Genomic DNA, 18,773 nt, shown 5'->3' with positions numbered 1-18,773 from the left:
AAATAAAATTTTATTTATTTAGTTAATTAAATTGTACTAATACTTGCATTAGTATAATTATTAATTGTGTGTAAATGATTTGTTTGATTCTTTTATTTTTGTGTGGAAGTTAAAAAAATAAAATAATAATTTAATACAATTTGTATTATCAAGATAATAATTCATTTAGTATAAATAAACATTAAACAATAATGTAAATTGTATTTTATTTATTATTTGTAATAAGAAACAATTACAATATTTTTATGTATTTTAACTTGACCTGCAAATTCTTAATGTATAATAAATATGTATTAAAACAATTTTATTTATTAATTGCATAAAAACATTAATACAATTGGAGCTTATCATTATGATATATTAAAACTTGCATTTATAGACAACATGACCCAGCCATGAAATTGTAAGCACTCGGCAAGGCTTCACATTTCTAATTAAGAGTCAAGGAAGACAAGTAAATGGAGCATTTTAAAAGAATAAAAAATTTACAGCTTTTCATTCATTGTCAAATTGGATGAAATTTCGGGCATTTGGAGTTAAAAACTCGAACATTTTCATGGAAGAGTACAAGCTGCACTGTATAATTCGTATATGGTGATTCCAAAATTTATAGCAGAAATATGCCTACCAAGGATTGCCGCTCCTGAAAAGAAGTGAAATGTCAAGCTTCTTCACATTAAAGTTGCTGCAAAAATTTCAACAAAGAGAGAGAAGGAAGTTTGGACAGTCTAGTAGAACCATGTCGACTAGCTTTTTCAACTTGCAGATGTCATTGGTGGGCCAAACGCGGCTAGGAATAACATCAGCATAATCAGTAACGCTAACAATGACAGCAATGACTCCAACCAAACCTCTGCAAACTCCCAAGCAAACCTTAGAAGCTTGAGCAGTGTGCCAAAAAAAAAAAAAAAACTTCACAATTGAACAAATCAGAGAAGACCACAAGTATTAAAAACAGCCAACAAAATTGCCGTCTTTAATATGAGCATCAGGAAAAAAAAATCCAGTTTTTTCATTTGTTTGAAGCCATCTTGTGATTTTTCCCACTGAGTTATAGGTATCTTTGAGCAATGCAACAAGGAAGAAGCGGAGAAGAAGCAAATGTCTGAGAAACCTTGTTTTCATAATGCAGTTCCAGATTATGTAATCACTAGAGATATAAAAATTAATGCTGAAGCTATAAATAATTATATGTAGGAAAGAAAAAACAAATACAGAGCCTGTAAGGTCTTTTGATTTGTATTAAAAAAGATATCAGAAATTAAATGGATCTATAAAAGTTTTAATGATGTTTCAGAGTTCGTAATCATTATAATGTAGTTTTGCAAGGACATTCTTTAAAAAAATTTATCATCTGACTATTGCCATACAAATGAAATGAATTGGAAGTAGACTTTATAGAAGTGCAAAGAAACCATAAACCTATAACATAACAGTATACTTGTAGTATATATCAGATCTGGAACGATGTTGCTGAATGAAAAAAAATGAAAGCGTAGAGATTTGTTTCTAATATATTTCTGAGATATCAGAAACAGTTTTGGTGTTTGTAATTGCATAGAACTATTTTTTGTACAGCTATGAAAACAAAAGTGTAATGATGTCTGATATGTCAAGCTGGTTATATTTCATGTTACAAAATTCTTAAGAGTTCTGAGACATCTTCAGATCAACATCTGTTTGGTGCAATGGGTATTTGGACATGGACTGTTGTTGGAACTCATACTCCAGCAACCGAAACAAAATTTGTTTGATACTGTGATCTGTGTTGGGGTTAAGTCCAAGGACCATATTTTTCTTGCAATATGAAAAGTCGAGAAGGTTAGCATTGTAAAAATGAGGTGAAGAGAGTCTGCAAACAGATGGAAATAAGTAGAACATTAGCTTACCATTGTGTTTTCTGTGGTGATTGAGAGATGGAATTGTCGATTGCTAATGTGAATGTGTCATGTATATTGAACTTTCGCATTGTGTAGATGGCTGTAGACATTTCTTGTGTGTACTGGCTGAAGTGGATTCTGGTAAGCTCTGGGAAGTTGTCGTCAAGCAGCTTTCCATGCAGGTAGCAGTCAAGAATGCTATCCTCTGTTTCGATGACACATTGGAGATATGGCTGGAAGTTAAACGTCGTTGTTTTGCCACAGTTGGTGCAATGAACCTCTCCTGTGCTTGTGCTTGTGGATAGCGAGACTGTCTGGTGACATACTGTGCACAGCGGCTGGTATGGTGTTTGGTTGACATTCTTTGTTCTTAGTGTTTCTGTAACCTGATAATGAATAGTAGAAGTGAGTTAATGTATTTTTAGTTTCTAGACTTGTGTACATAAACTGTGCAGTGACTGTTTGTTGTATGGTTGATTACCTGCAGCTTTGTTTCTGTCAGATTTTGGAGTGCTATTTTCATGCATTGATCATTCAGCATATCAATAAATGTTGACTGACATGATCGTAGTATTCCTGATCCTCTTGAACCGCTGCGCATCACATTTTTTAGTAGTAGCAGCAATGGTGTTGGTTTTGTAGATGATTCGTAGATGTCCTGCAGGTTTTTGTACGCATGTCTATGGTTTTGAAAGACTCAGAGCTGCATAAAGTGGAATTTACTTTTGAAATGTATATCTTACAGTTGCAGTGTCAAAAGGCAGCTCTCCATCTCTGATTTGTAACTGAAACTGTTGTGCTGTGTGCTGGTGGGTTGTGACCAGAAACCCAAGCTTCCGATTGGATATGTATTTGGTGACTGTATGAGCTGTGAGATCTTTGTGTCTAGTGCTAGCTTTTGTTGCTTGCATACAGGAATAGTTTTCTGAATCCGAGTTTCTGAAGTCAGCTGTAAGCAGTATTCAATGTCACCTCGTTCGAACTCCGATTTTTGTGTACTTTGAAGTTCTCTATGTGGATGCTTGTACCAGGAGTCAGCCAATGCAAATATTTGTCAATCAATTTGTTCATGATGTTTGCTGTTATGGTCTTTTGACCATCTCTGTCAATCATTTCTATGTGCGCAATTGGTGATCCTTGTTGGCCTGACGATGCTTGTTTGCAAGCTGGTCCATATGTTATGAGTATGTTGCCCTCAAATATGCTTCTTGATTGTGTCATGCAAATATCAAATATGGTTGAAAGTTTGGGTGCTTCTACCTTTTGCCTGCATATAGAAATGTGTTTTTGTCAGAGGTTTGGTGATTGTAATATGTATGTGTTGAAATGTATTTGATCTTGACTGGGATTCTTTGCTAGTATACTTACCTTTTCTGTTTGCTTTCTTCTTGATTGCTTAGTTGTTCTGTGCTATGTTTGCTTTCCATGGTCTACAAGAAATAATCAATAGAATAAAATTAGTAACTTGTACGTTTAGTTGGATGTTTATAGGTGAAAGATGATAAGTAAAAGAAGAAGTTGCATGTTCATTTAATGGTAGGCTTCTTGTGTTTAGAGTGCATATTATGAATTTCTCTGGTGTCATAGTGAAAAGGCTATGTTCTAATGTCCAGTACGTTGATGTTGTAGGCAGTGCATTTCGGCTTTGACTTTGTTGGACAATTTTAGGTTCTGGTGTTGTAGTCTATGAATCAAGTATAATGATTGGATGTCTCTTACATGTGATAATGCAGTATAGACTAGGCCATGCTGGTAGACTCGGTGAGGGTCAAATGCGACTGCATCCATTGTTAGTCCCTGTGCTCTGTAAATAGTTCTTGCACATGCAAGTTGCATTGGTTACTATGAGCGAGTAACGATTTTTGATGTTGTTTTGATCTTTCGAGTTATTCTTGTTATTGGTGTCCATGAGTGTGAGATGGAATCTATGTATAAATTGTGCATTTGTTCTTGGCATACTCTTCCAACACGGGGATCGCAGAACTCTATCCAAATCACATCATGGGGGTGTGTTGTATGGAGTTGGAATATTTCGTCGGCACCATTAACAAGGCCATCTTGTGTGTCGAGGTTTCCTGCAATGAGTTCTATGAGGATGCCTAGTTTTACAAAGATTGTGGTTGGTAGTGTTGTTTTCTCAACTTGGTAGGGGATGATGTCGATTGTTGTGTCTGTATGGTCAATAGCTTCTAGGACATATAGTGTCGTGGGCAAGTAGTCCAAGATCGTTTTGTTGTGCTCGTCAACTGTCGAGTTGCGTTGGAATAGATGGGGCAATGTTGGGTTGTTTGGTCTAGGCTTATAGCATGTTGCATTTATGTATGACATGTCTTCATTGATTTGCTCACATGTCCTAATGCGATTGAAAGTAGATATAAACTGGTCATTTGTTTGTCGCACTACAGTTTTTAGTTCAAAGTATTTGACCATGTCAATCCAAAATCTGTATGAGATAGTCTCATTGTTAATCCTGGGTTCTTCAAATATCCAACTTTCACAAACAGGCTGTGCTTGGTATAGGTCTCCACAAAATATAATGTCTATATTGCCAAACGGTCGAGTTGGTGTGTGTTTTATTTGTCGTAGCCTTTTGTCAATGTTGTACAACATTGTTGCTCCGATCAACGATGTCTCGTCAATTAGTAGAAGCTGTAGTTGGTCGAATTTTTTGCTCAAGCTGTCCAATGTATCGGTATCCAACTATGCTAACTTGTACGAGTTGTACAGGAGGTGGAATATGGAATGTGCAATGTATCCACCAACATTGAATGCAACTTTTCCTGTTGGAGCGACTATGATGCACTTTGGTTTTAGGGGATTGCTATCTAGTTGTTTGTCATATAGTCGTATGAAGGCCTCGTAAAGTACTTTTGCTGTGTATGTTTTGCCAGTTCCTGCACTGCCAGTCAACAACAAATGTGGTTTGTGTGGTGCAAGTCTTTTTGTCATTAGTACTTCTATTTAGTATTGCTTGTTGTTTCTTGTTTAGCTTTCTTTGCATAGCGAAGTATTCTTCAGTTCTTTGTAGAAATGGATGTGCAATTTTTGCAAACAGTGTTGTTGAGGGAGTGTGCTTTACTTTTGTGTTTCGTGTGTGGATGAGGTCAAGCATAATGCCATATTGTTCTTCTGCAATTGATTGATTGCTTAAGCTAATGCAATTGTCAAACATTGTTGTCTGATTTTTTTCTATGTCAATGTCTTTTGCTGCATTGTCTATGTTGCCCCAGCTGTTGTTAGCTTGTGCGTTGTACATTTTTTCTGTATTTTCTATTTCGATTTTCCTACTGTTGAATGCTTCAGCCCATGTATTGTGGTTTGATAGCAGAGTGTTTTCGCTTACTCTAAATGGTACATAATGTCATGTCCCCATTTTTGGTGACAGTTCGATTTAATTAATTTAATTAATCTGGTTGTCTAAAATAATGAATATTTTAAGGACGACTAATTAATTATTTTAATTAAATAAATAAATATTAAAAGATAACTTTATATTTAATAAAGTGACTTGGATTATAAAAATATTTAATAAAGTCACTTGAGGGATGAGATCAAAAATGTTCTAGAAGTCTCTGGAGAGGATGGAGAGAAAAGAATAAATAGGCACCCCGGGGCTCCATTCGAATCAAGCAGTTGATTATCTCTCTTTGATTTTTCAGATTGTGATTCAATCACAAGTGCATTGTGGAACCTAGGGTTTTCGCAATTGTCACAGTTGGCCATTGAGAACGATAACTCTCAATCGGTGCGCAATTTTGAGGGTGTGAAATATCATCTGAATTATTGCAGATTGGAGGTGACATTCAGTCATTTCATCAGGGGCAGAATCTGTGGCTTAAGGCCAAAATTTTGATGGGTCATCTTGAGAATTGATTTTTAGGTTCTAAGCTATTCGCAAAGGGTTGGAGTTCAGCACTTTATCCAAGCAGGATCTGCAGCATTTAATTTGGATTGTCAAAGTGACAGGCAAGACTCCAAATGTTAAATCGAAGTTTATTATGAGGCAGTAATCTTTACAACTTGTGTGTTAGTGTGGAATCAGTAAATGCACAAGAGTCGGATTAGTCATCTGATTTCTGAGATCAGAGGGCAGAGGCGCATTTGGTGTTTTCCAACCGGCATCGATTTCCTTCGCAACCAGTTGTCTCGACTTCCATTTGCATATTGCGATTTGATCCAACATTATTACATTCGAAACACCAAATTAAGGAGAAGAAATCGTATCAGTCCCGCCGGAAGTTCATCATAGCCGACCATATTGCATGCGGGTGCCGTTTAATATTAAATCTCACCAGATCTGACAGGCGGCGATCTCATTGCGAGTTGTGACATCTTATACCGACGATCTCCATAGCGATTAAAACTGAGATGATTGTCTTCAAGGATATATCGCATACTCTGCCGTCTACACGGGTCCAAGGGAGAAGATCTCTGTCTAAGATTGCATAGCAGCCGCCAGGGTTTGAATATGAAATCAATAAACCGCAGATCACAGGACGAATCATCTTAAGGGAATAAGCACACATTGGAGGATTTGCAGGTCGTGTTGCTTGAATAGAGCCCGAACTGATTGGAAATCAGCTAAGTTCGGCATCCACATTGGAGAAAAGGCGCACCATATTGGGTAGTCATATTGCAGTGGCCTCAGCGCTTTCCTAATCTTTCCTCCTTCCCACGGGTTTTTGAGGGATGAAGGATTTCATTCAGTTCTGGATTAGACGCTGGGGACCTAGGAGTTGAAGCAGAGTTTAGAGCCGATCAGTGTTCCAAAGGAAATGCAAGCCTGTGTCTGGAGACCAGTCTTAGGACTAGAAGATTAAATATTGATTCTCCTCTTTGCCAGGTTCAACTAATTAAATAGATTTGCAAATTGTAAATCTTTGCAAGTTTAATTTAGCAAATAAAGTTGGCATCAAGAGTGTTGACATGATTGTCGTAGCTCAGTAAGTAGCTCTTTCAGACAATATTATTACAGTAGCTTCATAGCTTGATTACTAACTGTTTGACGAAACGTCTAACCTTTGGAGTTTTAAGTTTTTTTTGGTGTTAACAAAGCAATAACCTGACGAGGATATTTCAGTGGTATCAGAGCATGTTTGCAAACTATTTGACGAATTGCCACAGTACAATATTGGGATTTAGTGACCTTTATAGCTAGGGTCATTACAGTGGTATCAGAGCGGTTTTCTTGCCATCCTGTGGGGTGAGAACCGACTTACAGGAGTGATCAGCACTCTACTTCAACAAGATGTACAGGTACAACACAAAGTCTCCAAGGACACAATCTTGGACCAGTAATAGACATAGTATTCAGAGTCCGAATTGTGGAAAGTAGGACTATTCAGGCATTCAGGATGAGCTCAGAAAAATCAGACATAACATGTCTGAACTGTTGGTTAAGCACCACCGTATGATTGACAGGCTGTCTGACCCAACTAAGGTAAATAAGTCAACTGGATTTCGATTCGAAAAATCTTCTCGCAAAGCACTAACTAATACAGTGGGCGATGTTACTAAGAACCTTAATGAGGAGTTCGAGAAACAGGTATGCAATCAGCTAGAGGTTTCAGTTCAGCCTCAGGAAGAAGCGGTGAAGGATATTACGCTGATAAATAGTAACTGTCAACTTGGTACTCAAGTTGATACAGTTGTATACAGGCTGCCAAAGGGTGATGTCTCAGGTACTCAGGATGGTTTGGTTGCAACAGGAGCAGTGAGTCCAGATGATGATAAGGATGTTGATGGTGAGATACCAAGTAAAGTTGAGCAAACACTGAGTATCCATGATTTTGCTGAGAGAGAATACCAGGCTCAGTTAGATGCTTCGTCACATAAGGATGAAACTGGCAGTACTTCACATGATTTGTCCAGCCAGCTGAAGGTAAGCAAAGATAGTATTGTGGCTTCTTTATCTCATCATGACAGGATGCGGGAGATGTTAGAAGAGTACATCCAGATGATTCAGTTACAAGGAAGACATAAGGGAGTTCAGGCAAAATCTTCTTGTTGTGACTTACATGCAATTGGTGAAAGAATGGGAACGACGAAGTTGAGCTATTTACATCTTCTATCAGATCGTGACCATCTTCTAAGCCTTGCCAAAGACTATTCAGATGCCTTGAGGAGGAAGGAGGAGGAAGTTGTCAAGCTTTCTTGCGAGCTTGAGGACACTCGAGCAACTTTGGCATTACTGGACTGGGAGAAACATGGAAGTGAGCATGGCATGGAGCTAAGCTTAGTTTCATCTGGCACGTCTGACACTCAGTTTTCTACATTTGACGGATCATATGTGGTGGCTGATAATGATACAAGTTCATTTTGCATTCACATCCAGGATATAAGGACAATGTCAAACAAATATGAGGAGTTAGTTGGTATTGGTCACATTACTCAGGTAAGTAGTTTGCTTGAGTTACCAACTGTTCCTTGTTTACAGATATGGACTAAAGAATGTTTTAGCAGCGTTTGGGATTCAATTGACTGGAGAACACTTAATGGTAGCAATGATTGTTTAAATACTATCATGGACTGGATTAGCAGAATACCCGGTGTTGTCTTTCCTTGTGCCAGCAGAACATCCGATGTTGGTATTAGTTTTTATACACCGGTGTTAGGTTTGGTTCATATATGCAGACGACCATTCTTGCTAAAAGGTGTTGAAGATTTTCCATATTTGGCAGGGTATATTGATGAGTCCCAGGACCGTTTCGGCATTGATAACATCCAGGAGGATGAAGTGAACAGTTTTGAAGATTCAGCTTCCTTGACAAATTCTTTGAGTACAGGGTAGTTTAACAGCAGTACGACAAATTTTGACACTCCGGATGAGGATATGAGTTTTGGAGAGGATTTGCAAGATATGGATGACAATATTCTAGAAACCAGTAACCTTGAAGATACTCCTTTAGACAATGTGACAGAGAAGGTTTGTGGAAGTCAGTTTAGCCAGAGCCATCATGTGATTAGCCAGTTGAAAGTTAGTGAGCGAGACATTACTATCGCTTGTGAGCACTTTGATAATGCTCGTCAGTTGTTGGCTGTTACTGGTTGGGGTACTTCTATGATAGATGAGTCCAGCGGTGGTTATTTTTCTTTGACAGAGATTCATGCCTTGCGTGAAGCTATACGAATTTTGAAGCAGGATTACTTACGATTGGTAGCCGACCGTGATCATCTAGTTGAGTGGGGAAGTACAGCCTATGAGGCACTCTTGGATCGTGAAGAGGAGGTGAGTGAGCTTTCCCAAGAGCTCATAGTGACTACTGAGGCTTTAGAGGACACACGGCGGGATCTACAGAAGTCGCAACTTCAGTTAAAAGAGGTGACCATGGAGTTGGAGCATTTGAGGTCAAAACCAGCCCCAGACCCAGTTCATTTGTCTATTGAGGTGGTTGGTGGTGAGTATACTCCTGCAGTCGTTACTGAGGAGCATGTTGTTGGGACTGACACACATGTTCAGGGTTTGGAAGAAGTTGGTCTTAATGAGTTTGGGATACCGGTAGAGTCAAGTTTTCAGATTGATTCTTCTCAGATAGTTGATAGTGTGGTACAGTTGAGTATGCCACCCTTACAGGAGGACCCGTTGTGGTGTAAAGGGGAGTATGTAAATGTTTCCTCATATAATTTTTACTGCACTGAATCGTTTATGGAGTATTTTTTGGACAGTGCATGTGTTCATTTGGACTCGCATGAAGTGACAGAAGGTGTTCTCATCCATGATACTAGTGTTATTTGCAGATTGGTTGAGAAGATTATAGGGGTCCTTTCTACTATGCTACCTCACAGGGATCTCGAGGAGGGGTTTGTTGAGCAGAGTGCACAGGGACCTATCCAACCTACAGTCACTCGGAGTCAGAGATTGGAGCCATATGTTGATTACCAGTTCAGTGATGATGAGCTAGCAACAGAATTTGGAGGTTCTTACCGGCATTATACAGTAGGGTACGCTCATCATTTCTCTTTTGACACAGAGATAGAAGATTTTATTTCACGCAGATGTAGATTGGCTCCAGTTTCTTACCATCCATTAGGGGATAGATTGGCACCATCTTTTGAAAATAAAATTGGTAGTAGCAAGTTACTCAGCCTGCAGCATCGACACACCTGGAGTAGTTTTTCAGAGATTGGATTTGATGGCAATGATTCAGGTACCTATGGTTGTCATATCTACAATGCAGTTGGGTGCAGGTGTATTTTTGACAAGGGCTTGAGTTTTGATAGAGTTGATGTTTCAGTTGGCTTGAGTTCCGCAGAATGTTTTCTTCTACCGGCATCTACAGTTGGTTTTCAGATGATTTCATCAGAAGTGTCAGTTGTTTGGATGTTGAGTACAGTTTCTCAGTTACTGGTATTGATGATTTCTCCACGGGATTATGATGCGGATTGGGATGATACACAGATTTACATTTGGGATCCAGGCAGACTGATTGGTTCATGGTTCAGCCATTGCTTGGGGACAAGCAATTTCAGGAAGGGCGGACTGTCATGTCCCCATTTTTGCTGACAATTCGATTTAATTAATTTAATTAATCTGGTTGTCTAAAATAATGAATATTTTAAGGACGACTAATTAATTATTTTAATTAAATAAATAAATATTAAAAGATAACTTTATATTTAATAAAGTGACTTGGATTATAAAAATATTTAATAAAGTCACTTGAGGGATAAGATCAAAAATGTTCTAGAAGTCTCTGGAGAGGATGGAGAGAAAAGAATAAATAGGCACCCCGGGGCTCCATTCGAATCAAGCAGTTGATTATCTCTCTTTGATTTTTCAGATTGTGATTCAATCACAGGTGCATTGTGGAACCTAGGGTTTTCGCAATAGTCACAGTTGGCCATTGAGAACGATAACTCTCAATCGGTGCGCAATTTTGAGGGTGTGAAATATCATCTGAATTATTGCAAATTGGAGGTGACATTCAGTCATTTCATCAGGGGCAGACTCTGTGGCTTAAGGCCAAAATTTTGATGGGTCATCTTGAGAATTAATTTTTAGGTTCTAAGCTATTCGCAAAGGGTTGGAGTTCAGCACTTTATCCAAACAGGATCTGCAGCATTTAATTTGGATTGTCAAAGTGACAGGCAAGACTCCAAATGTTAAATCGAAGTTTATTATGAGGCAGTAATCTTTACAACTTGTGTGTTAGTGTGGAATCAGTAAACGCACAAGAGTCGGATTAGTCATCTGATTTCTGAGATCAGAGGGCAGAGGCGCATTTGGTGTTTTCCAACCGGCATCGATTTCCTTCGCAACCAGTTGTCTCGACTTCCATTTGCATATTGCGATTTGATCCAACATTATTACATTCGAAACACCAAATTAAGGAGAAGAAATCGTATCAGTCCCGCCGGAAGTTCATCATAGCCGACCATATTGCATGCGGGTGCCGTTTAATATTAAATCTCACCAGATCTGATAGGCGGCGATCTCATTGCGAGTTGTGACATCTTATACCGACGATCTCCATAGCGATTAAAACTGAGATGATTGTCTCCAAGGATATATCGCATACTCTGCCGTCTACACGGGTCCAAGGGAGAAGATCTCTGTCTAAGATTGCATAGCAGCCGCCAAGGTTTGAATATGAAATCAATAAACCGCAGATCACAAGACGAATCATCTTAAGGGAATAAGCACACATTGGAGGATTTGCAGGTCGTGTTGCTTGAACAGAGCCCGAACTGATTGGAAATCAGCTAAGTTCAGCATCCACATTGGAGAAAAGGCGCACCATATTGAGTAGTCATATTGCAGTGGCCTCAGCGCTTTCCTAATCTGTCCTCCTTCCCACGGGTTTTTGAGGGATGAAGGATTTCATTCAGTTCTAGATTAGACGCTGGGGACCTAGGAGTTGAAGCAGAGTTTAGAGCCGATCAGTGTTCCAAAGGAAATGCAAGCCTGTGTCTGGAGACCAGTCTTAGCACTAGAAGATTAAATATTGATTCTCCTCTTTGCCAGGTTCAACTAATTAAATAGATTTGCAAATTGTAAATCTTTGCAAGTTTAATTTAGCAAATAAAGTTGGCATCAAGAGTGTTGACATAATTGTCGTAGCTCAGTAAGTAGCTCTTTCAGACAATATTATTACAGTAGCTTCATAGCTTGATTACTAACTGTTTGACGAAACGTCTAACCTTTGGAGTTTTAAGTTTTTTTTGGTGTTAACAAAGCAATAACCTGACGGGGATATTTCAGTGGTATCAGAGCATGTTTGCAAACTATTTGACGAATTGCCACAGTACAATATTGGGATTTAGTGACCTTTATAGCTAGGGTCATTACACATAAAGCATCAATTTCTCCCTACAATAGTTTTCGTAGTCAATATGGCAATTGTATTTGACAAAACGTATGATTTGTGGTTTTCTTCTTTTGTGTATTGTGTTTCCCTCGTTGTAATATAGTGATGTGTACTCTGCTAGAGACAAATTGTCTAGTGCCTGTGGCCTTGCTATGTATTTATCAATTGCGGAAGCGTACATTATGTTTTTTAAATTGTCATTCTCTTTTGCTAGTAGTTTTGCAGACTTAAGCATAAAGACTCTACTTTCAAATGGTGCAGTGTTGATGAAAATAGTTCTTCGTGAGGATTTGCGTAATGGCAATGAGAGCACAATATGAACAGCTTGACGAGTGGACATTTGTTGATAGTCAAGGTCTTTGATGGACTATGTGTCGTTGAACCAATGGATGAATGATTCAAATATTGGCTCTTCGTCTATTGGTTGGTCTTCGTCATCTGATTCAGGTTCAACGTAATTCGTTGGTTGCATTTGTTCTTACGTCTTTGTTAGCATTGTTTCCCATTGTTCATTTATGCATACATTATGCCTTATGTACAATGGTGTTTTCTGTAAAGCTCTTAATGCATTCATTATACAAGCAGGCCTAATGTTACCTTGCGCATATGCATTCTCATATTGCAATTTGCATTTCAATCTAACTACAACTATTTTGTTCTCATCTACTTCCCTTGGTAGTACATGTTGGACTTTATCAATATCTACAGGTACGTTTATAATTGTTCCATTCAACCCATATTGTAAACTTTTATAGCCTAGTTGTCGGATCTGTGCAAATGCAATTCGTAAGGAAACAAGTCTTTCTTCTAGTGAAGTTAGCATTTGCACTGCATTTATCTTTTCATTTCGTCGTATGTTCCACGATGAGGCAAAGCATGGACATTTTGCACGTGAAACAGCTTTGGAGCATTCTTTACAAACAAACTGTCCTATTGTAAGCTCTTTTTCTTCATGTTGAAGAGGTAGTGATACAAAAGAGTCAATGCAAGCTTTATCAATTGTCTGTATGTTTTTGCGGAACTACAAGATTTCACGGATCTTGCACGAGTGAATTGGTGTGTCATTTGTGGCAGATAGGTAGCTTTTTATTGATTTAGAAATAATTTCTTCCTTTGAGGTTTTCTTTGTGGTTGTCTTTATTGCAGAGTTCCTTGAATGAATATGTGAGCTTAAACGAATTCTAGTAGTGGGAAGGCGGGTATTTTTTTCGTTCTATTTGATGTATTGTTGGGTCACATTTTTTTGTATTACATGTTTTATTGAACGAAGGGAACGGGGCATTTGTGCATGGATTATTTTTGCTGATGCAAAGTTGGGGTTTTGTTCAATGCTATATCTATATGTTGTTGACAATGTTCCTCTGTTGGTTGTGAACAACTCAAAATCTATGACGGTTGTATTGCTTGCATCCATTAGCTGGTTTTGTGGGTGATTTTGTAGTCAGTGCACTGCTATAAACAGTTATCTTGCTCTATCGACTTTGGTAACGTTACTACAGTATTCTCGCACATCAAGGGTGCATTGTGTGAATTTGTTTTGCTATGTTTCCTACTTCAAAATGCTGTTCATATTTTTTCAGCAACTCAAAAAATTAGATACTCTTCAAACTTCTTGTAGAATTATGGGTTTGATAAACAATAATTTCCAGCAACTTCAATAGTACTATTACTGTAACTATTTGTTTAAGGATCTAATAACTTGATAATGTGCATGAAATCAAATCAATTGTAAACATCTCAGCGTAAACTAGAGATCAATTTTTTTACCTCAATGACATTTATGGAAACAAATACAGTATAAAAGACATGTTTCAGGTAGTTAGAGAATCCTTACTGGTAGTTGAATTTAGTCACTCTTGTACAATGAATTGTTGGTATGTTGTGGTCTGCATAGGAAATGAATTTGAGTTAATGGAAAATGAGACATATGCAAAAGTATTTCAAATGTTAAGATTACAGGAAGCAAGAAGTAATTAAATGCAAAGAAATATAAATATTATATAAGTAAAAATTGTATAAATTTTATTGCAAAACAAAATAGAAAGTAACTTGAGTATTTATGTCATTCACCAATAATCACATCCCTTCATATAATAATAAACTTAGTTAAGATATAATATTATATAATTAATTCATATTTTATAATTTATATCGATATACCTTATATATTCCATATGTGTATTATATTATAATATTTGAATATAATTATTATATCTTTGGGTTCATATATTATACATTATTTTACCAATAATATTTTATAAATAAAATTCATATTATACATTTCAATAAATATACAGGACTCTCATTTGTAAAGGATAAAAATGTTTGAATTAACATTTTGTAAGTTGTTCTATAGATGTGTAACACAATCAATAGTGGTGCATTTCTTGTGGAGGATATCGATTATTATAGAATAACATTAATACATAAATTAATTAAATTTTAGATATAAATTATTAAAAATGACTTAATCAAATACTATTCTATCTAGATCAGCAGTACAAATAGCATGAAAATTTAATTGTTTTATCTTTTAACAGTATCTGTTCGTAAACCTAATATTTAAAAAATTAATATTATTTGATATACTATAAATAGATTATTATAAAATAACAAATAGATTATTATAAAATAACATTAATACATAAATTAATTAAATTTTAAATATAAATTATTGAAAATGACTTAATCAATTACTCTTCTATTTAGATCAATAGTACAAATAGGATGAAAATTTAATTATTTTATCTTTTAATAAAATCTAGAACAGTATCTATTGTTTTATCTTTTAATAAAATATATTCTATTCAAAATTGTTAGAAATATATAAGTTTTTATGTTAGTGAACCATGTGAGAAGGGCAGATACAGGGGGAAAAAACTAATTGACTACTTCAACTCCTAAAATTTTAAAAAAAAATTCTCATTATCACTTGATTTCTAGCAGACACTTAACTGTGTTACAAACATAGATACATTGCCTTCTGTAAGATGTAAACTTGTAACCTCTTTTTCGTCCGAGTTCTCTACCATTAGAACAACACAACTTAGGCTATACAGCCCAATAGGACAGACAATTGTCTCTTTTTCAGCGAAACATAGAATTTATATTTTTCAAATTTAATCTCCTTTTAATCCAATTCTAGAAGTCTCAGAATCCCTGAAACAAATAATAAAAACCTCAAGCAAGCAGTGGAACTTCGCTACTGTTATGGAGATATTTTAGCTACCCAATTTCTCAAAAGTATGAGATCTATTTTGCTAGAAAAGTTCAGAATGATTGCTCATTCACTAATTAATTATAGACGTCAGTTTGTTGACAATGCCAAAACCTAGCTAAGGTAATTTTAAACGGTTCCAATATTAAATTATTTTATTTAAGAATGCACAAAACCTTGCGCCTACCAATTTCCTCAACTAACAGGTTGTTAAGAATGCCAATAGATATTAAAACTAGTTTTACAGCATGCCAAAACTTGAACTAATTATGACACTGTATCAGGAAATTTATACAGTTAACTGGCAAACTGGCAACTGTTTGACAGGTGTATAAGTGTCAATTAGAAATTCCAAAAGCAAGCCAAAGATTTTTAATATTAATATTAATATTTAGTAGCTTCCAATTTAGATCATGTGTGAGCATTTAACATCACACTCTGTGATATAGGAAGTATTACCTAAATGTGTATATTATGTTTATCTATTGACATTATCAATATTAAATTTTAATTTTGGAGTTAAAAAATAATTACTAATAAATAATCTTAATAGTTAATTTTAATTATCCAAAAGCAATTATAAAATTCAAAAAATCATTTTTTTTATGATTTTTCTTTTGTAATATAATTTGTGATTTTTTTATGATTTTTCTTTTGGAATATAATTTGTAGATACAATAATTTGATGGCTTGAAATATTCTAATGATGTATTAGAAAAATGTAAAATATTAATTTTTTTACTATTTTTGAGATGTTCAAGAATTGTATTTTTCTTAATTTAATTATTGTATCACTATCTTTATGAGAGCTATTTTTTATAAATACGATATTATTTTTTAATAAATGTATTAAAAGATGATAATAGAAGTTTGATTTCAATATAAATTATGTTTCATTTTAAACAATAGACAATATGAATTTTAATTATTAAGTGTAAATAAAATTATTTTATTTTATTTTTAATAATAAAATGTAATATGGATAACTTTGATCATTTTTAACAATTTGAGTTCCGAACGAAGGAACATCATTTACTGTGTCAGGTTCTCGATGACACGCCAAGTTAAGGACATGTGGCAATGGCCTTCGAATTTTATCTCATTGATTAAGTATTTTTTTCTTTAAACTAAAAAGGGAAAGGATTGAAAATTTGAAGCCGTACCAAGACCCTTGCGGGCTGTTCATATCGACATCATGACTTCTGTGTAATTGTGTGCCATTGACACACGGATGAAGGATTCTCCCGATTTAAAAGGCTGCAATCTCCTGCAATTTTCTTTTTCCATTTAATTGGCATGCTTTTTTGTAGTCATATGAAGGGTTTCTCTTTGAATACCAACGATTTTTCTATTTTTTCCCCTTTGTGGGTCATGACAGAAACACATATTTTTTTCCTCTATTTGGTTGCTTCACCTATCTCCTCTATCTTTGCTTCACTGGCACTGCAACTCTCTCATTATATGGGCTTCGAAGAACTGATATCTCTTCCTTTTATAATTTTGAATGGCTGAGTCTAGATCTTAGTTTGCTGATCTTTTCCAAAATCTGTTCATATTTTTGACTGATTAGGGTTTTAAAAAAATGGTATCTTTGTTATAAATTATGGCCAGAATTTTTATTTGGATGCTATGTTAATGTTGTCAAATTTTGTAAAACCAAAAACATGTTCTTCTTGTTAATGTTTTGCCAATGCATTCTGCAACTGACGGCTCTTAATTGGCTTATGCTAGATTTTTTATTTCTCACTTGTTTGGCATGCTAATATAATCCACCTAAATATTAGTTTTCTATCTCTGAGATTTTGATTTTGATTTTTTATATCCTGAGTATGTGCTGAAGCAACAATGGGACGTTACTGTTGCATTGCTTTAAGCGCCCTTAATTGTAATTAGTTTGACAAGCCCTGAAGTTCAGTTACGAGCGAGCCAGGGCTAAATTTAAACCCCCCCCCAGTTAGGTTTCCTATCCGCTGATTACTGATTCTGGTATTTAAACGTAACCCTACGGCGTCTTATAAAGAGAGAACAGTTTAAAAACAATCTGCGCCTATATAAATCATAGGTCGCCGGCTTGAATCCCAATCAAGGCATTTTTCTGAGAATTTTTCGGTTTGTTTCTCAATCAATAAAGCTTATGCAAAAAATACATCCAGCCGGGACCTTGGGCTTTTGACGTTTTCACTCATAGGACACGCAAATCAGAATGTACGGAGGCAAGAAGATTTTCAAAAATATATATGCGGAAACAAGGGAAGCAAGGTTTTCATTTCAAACCCTCAAACGGTTGTCAAAGATAAAAGAGAATACACAATTTCCTGAAAGGAGAATGTACCTGCGATATTGAGTCAGGATACAAAATTCTTCACGAGAATCCTAAGGTAGCAGTAAACTCCGTCAATCTCTTGCTGTGACTTCACACTATTCTGATAAACGACGGCCGATGAAAATCTGTTCATGTTCATAATTGTTAAAGCTTCTACAGTTACAACAGTATGATAAAGTGGAAATGACAACGATAAAGCTTAGAGAAAAAATACATGGAGCTGGGACGTTCGGCTTTTGACGTTTTCACTCATAGGAAACCCAAATCAGAATGTACGGAGGAAAGAAGATTTTCGAAAAAAGATATGCAGAAACAAGGAAAGCAGGTTTTCATTTCAAACCTTCAAACGATTCTCAAAGATAAAACAGAATACGCAATTTGCTCAAGGAAGAATGTACCTGTGATATTGAGTCATCATACAAAATTCTTCATCAGAATCCCAAGCTAGCAGTAAACCTCGTCAAACGAAACCCAAACCTGGACAATGCCAAACCTTGTTTCAGACTTCACTTGCCAGTAATTGCTATACACCGTCTAGGCCAGAATGAGGAAAGGATTTTACACCGGGTTGCGATTTCAAGTTCTCCATGTCGGTGCCTTCTAGTGCTGTACTAAAGCCACTGACAAGCTTTAACTGTTCTTCCAGATTTTTGCACGGGCATTTAATGCACAGTAAATGCATGCCTATCTGTCTTATTGTTTTTTTCCCTCAATTTTCGTCTCCAGAAAATCATTTTTAGCTCTGCAAATTAGCTTCTACCCAATCACAAATTACAAAATAACAACCAATAATATAATTATTAAATCAGACTTTAGATTATCCAAGATACAACGCTGCCAAGGTCACGAAAAAAAAATCCAAAACGGGTCATGTGGGAACATTAGTTCCCTGCCCTAATAAGACAGAGACTAATAATACAATTTTTATGAGCTCTAAATAATTATTTAGAAAGGAAATATACAATTTACTATGTAGTACATGAAGTATATCAATTATCATTTTAAATGCCAAGTTGATGTTATAATCCACTTGAACTCTACATTGT

The 18,773-nt window shown here is 36.0% G+C and overlaps 1 protein-coding gene across 3 annotated transcripts; it reads right to left on the bottom strand.

Moving 5' to 3' along the window:
- Nucleotides 1–1,367: 1,367 nt before the first annotated feature.
- Nucleotides 1,368–18,273, bottom strand: LOC149573290 (uncharacterized). Of its 3 annotated transcripts, XM_089814502.1 has the most exons (7): nt 18,126–18,273; nt 17,737–17,852; nt 14,022–14,073; nt 3,249–3,310; nt 2,362–3,147; nt 1,890–2,266; nt 1,368–1,797 (listed from the first exon to the last, which is right to left on the bottom strand). In XM_089814502.1, coding segments are annotated over exons 5-7 (498 nt in total). In that variant the 5' UTR covers nt 2,482–3,147; nt 3,249–3,310; nt 14,022–14,073; nt 17,737–17,852; nt 18,126–18,273; the 3' UTR covers nt 1,368–1,796. The 3 variants fall into 3 exon arrangements, with proteins under 3 accessions (XP_089670628.1, XP_089670625.1, XP_089670626.1); XM_089814499.1 differs by having other exon boundaries at nt 1,420–2,266; XM_089814500.1 differs by lacking the exon at nt 18,126–18,273 and having other exon boundaries at nt 1,420–2,266; nt 17,737–17,874.
- Nucleotides 18,274–18,773: the final 500 nt, after the last annotated feature.

This window comes from Cupressus sempervirens, chromosome 2, assembly GCF_028749045.1.
Source record: "Cupressus sempervirens isolate cs-2001-9-10 chromosome 2, ASM2874904v1, whole genome shotgun sequence".
Taxonomy (NCBI): domain Eukaryota; kingdom Viridiplantae; phylum Streptophyta; class Pinopsida; order Cupressales; family Cupressaceae; genus Cupressus; species Cupressus sempervirens.
The sequence above is the reverse complement of the archived record's forward strand: the minus strand, read 5'-3'. Positions and strand labels throughout refer to the sequence as shown.